General features: G+C 49.8%; 1 protein-coding gene across 1 annotated transcript; it reads left to right on the top strand.

Annotated features, from left to right (window-relative positions):
• Positions 1–254: 254 nt before the first annotated feature.
• On the top strand, positions 255–1,209 carry rln1 (relaxin 1). Its single transcript, XM_070552284.1, has 2 exons — positions 255–594; positions 749–1,209. Exons 1-2 carry the CDS (start codon positions 399–401, stop codon positions 1,078–1,080), a joined length of 528 nt encoding a protein of 175 aa, XP_070408385.1. The 5' UTR covers positions 255–398; the 3' UTR covers positions 1,081–1,209.
• The last annotated feature ends 190 nt before the right edge of the window (positions 1,210–1,399 follow it).

Below are 1,399 nucleotides of genomic sequence, written 5' to 3'. Positions count from 1 at the left end.
GCTGAAAGTTATTTTATGACTAAATTTAAGTTTGAACGTCCTCGTCTCTTCGCCCGTCTGCTGAGACGTGCGTGATGTGTCCAAACTCACATTTACTAATATTACATCAACAGAGGAATAACTCTTAGGATGTCACTGCCATTAATCTAAATGACGTGTGTGTGTGATTGTTCCATGCGGGGAGGGAGGGCTGATGCACGTGTCCACCACTCAACTATATAATATTGTGCCCGCTGGCAAAGAGAGAGAACCAGAGGAACTGCAGACAGACGCGTTGTTGCTGTTTGATCGAGCTCTGATTAAACGCCCCGCAGCAAGGAGCAGACCTGAGATCAGCTCACCCACCTGTGCAGCGCTAAAGCAGCAGTTTGAAGTTCGTTTTGCAGGTTGAGTGCAACATGCTCTGGAGGGTGACCCTCGCCGTGGCAGCGGTATGTGTCGGGGGCGTGTGCAGCGGCGTGAGGGCTGATGTGATGAGCAGAATGATCGTGCCCAGGGACTACGGCGTCAAGCTGTGTGGGAGAGAGTTCATCAGAGCGGTCATCTTCACCTGCGGCGGCTCGCGGTGGAAACGATCCACAGAGGGAGAGTTAGGTGAGTTTATCATTAGGGGCTCCGTGTGAGATCATTTTGACAAATTAAGTCAAAATGACTTTTAAAATATTTGAAAGTTTCAGCTCTTTTCCTGTTATCAATCCTCTTTAGCAGTAGAAACATGAGCCAGATAAACACCTGTTCCCTTCTGCAGACCTGCTCCAGTGGAGTTCCCTCGGGGATGTCCCAGCGGATGACAGACAGCGTGCTGCGGAGTTCCGACAGAACCAGTCTACTCTCCCTGCTGACTCCTCCTACTCCCTGGCAGACCTCCTGACTCTTTACAGAGCCACAAGCGACAGGCAGCAGCCCTCCCTCGGCGACCTGGACCCACCGGGTGGGTCCGCAGTGTTAGGCGGGCAGGAGACCCGAGATGCAGCCAGCTGGTTCGGATCAAGCAAGAAGAAGAGGAACTTTTCTCTGGGCGTGGCAGGAATGTGCTGTAATGAGGGATGCACGAAGAACGACATTGGACGCTTGTGTTGAGTCGATGCTGAAGGCTGGTGGGATTCAGGGTTGGAGGGGGGTGCACACACCAGTCCAGCATCAAGCATCTGCCCGTTTCTTTATCCTCCTGATTCATCTGAGATTTTATTAAACAGATTATGTTCTATACGTCATGCTTGTCATCTTTCTTGTCATCTTGGAATAAAGTTTAAGTAGAGTTCAGGTGAAATGTTCAGCAGCGTCCTTATGAGACATTAACACACAGTAAGCTGCTGCGATGTGATCATCTACCAATGCCCCTCCAGGACAACACATCTGACCTTTAAAACAAAGATCACTTTATTCATGTGGAAATTAT

This window comes from Nothobranchius furzeri, chromosome 6 (assembly GCF_043380555.1).
Source record: "Nothobranchius furzeri strain GRZ-AD chromosome 6, NfurGRZ-RIMD1, whole genome shotgun sequence".
In the NCBI taxonomy this organism is placed as follows: Eukaryota; Metazoa; Chordata; class Actinopteri; order Cyprinodontiformes; family Nothobranchiidae; genus Nothobranchius; species Nothobranchius furzeri.
The sequence above is the reverse complement of the archived record's forward strand: the minus strand, read 5'-3'. Positions and strand labels throughout refer to the sequence as shown.

What these genes read in the sequence shown, in the direction of transcription:
- rln1 (XM_070552284.1), top strand. Translation starts at nt 399, where the DNA reads ATGCTCTGGAGGGTGACCCTCGCCGTGGCAGCGGTATGTGTCGGGGGC. An exon ending in ATCCACAGAGGGAGAGTTAG is followed by an intron (nt 595 to 748) that starts GTGAGTTTATCA and finishes TCCCTTCTGCAG; the next exon opens with ACCTGCTCCAGTGGAGTTCC.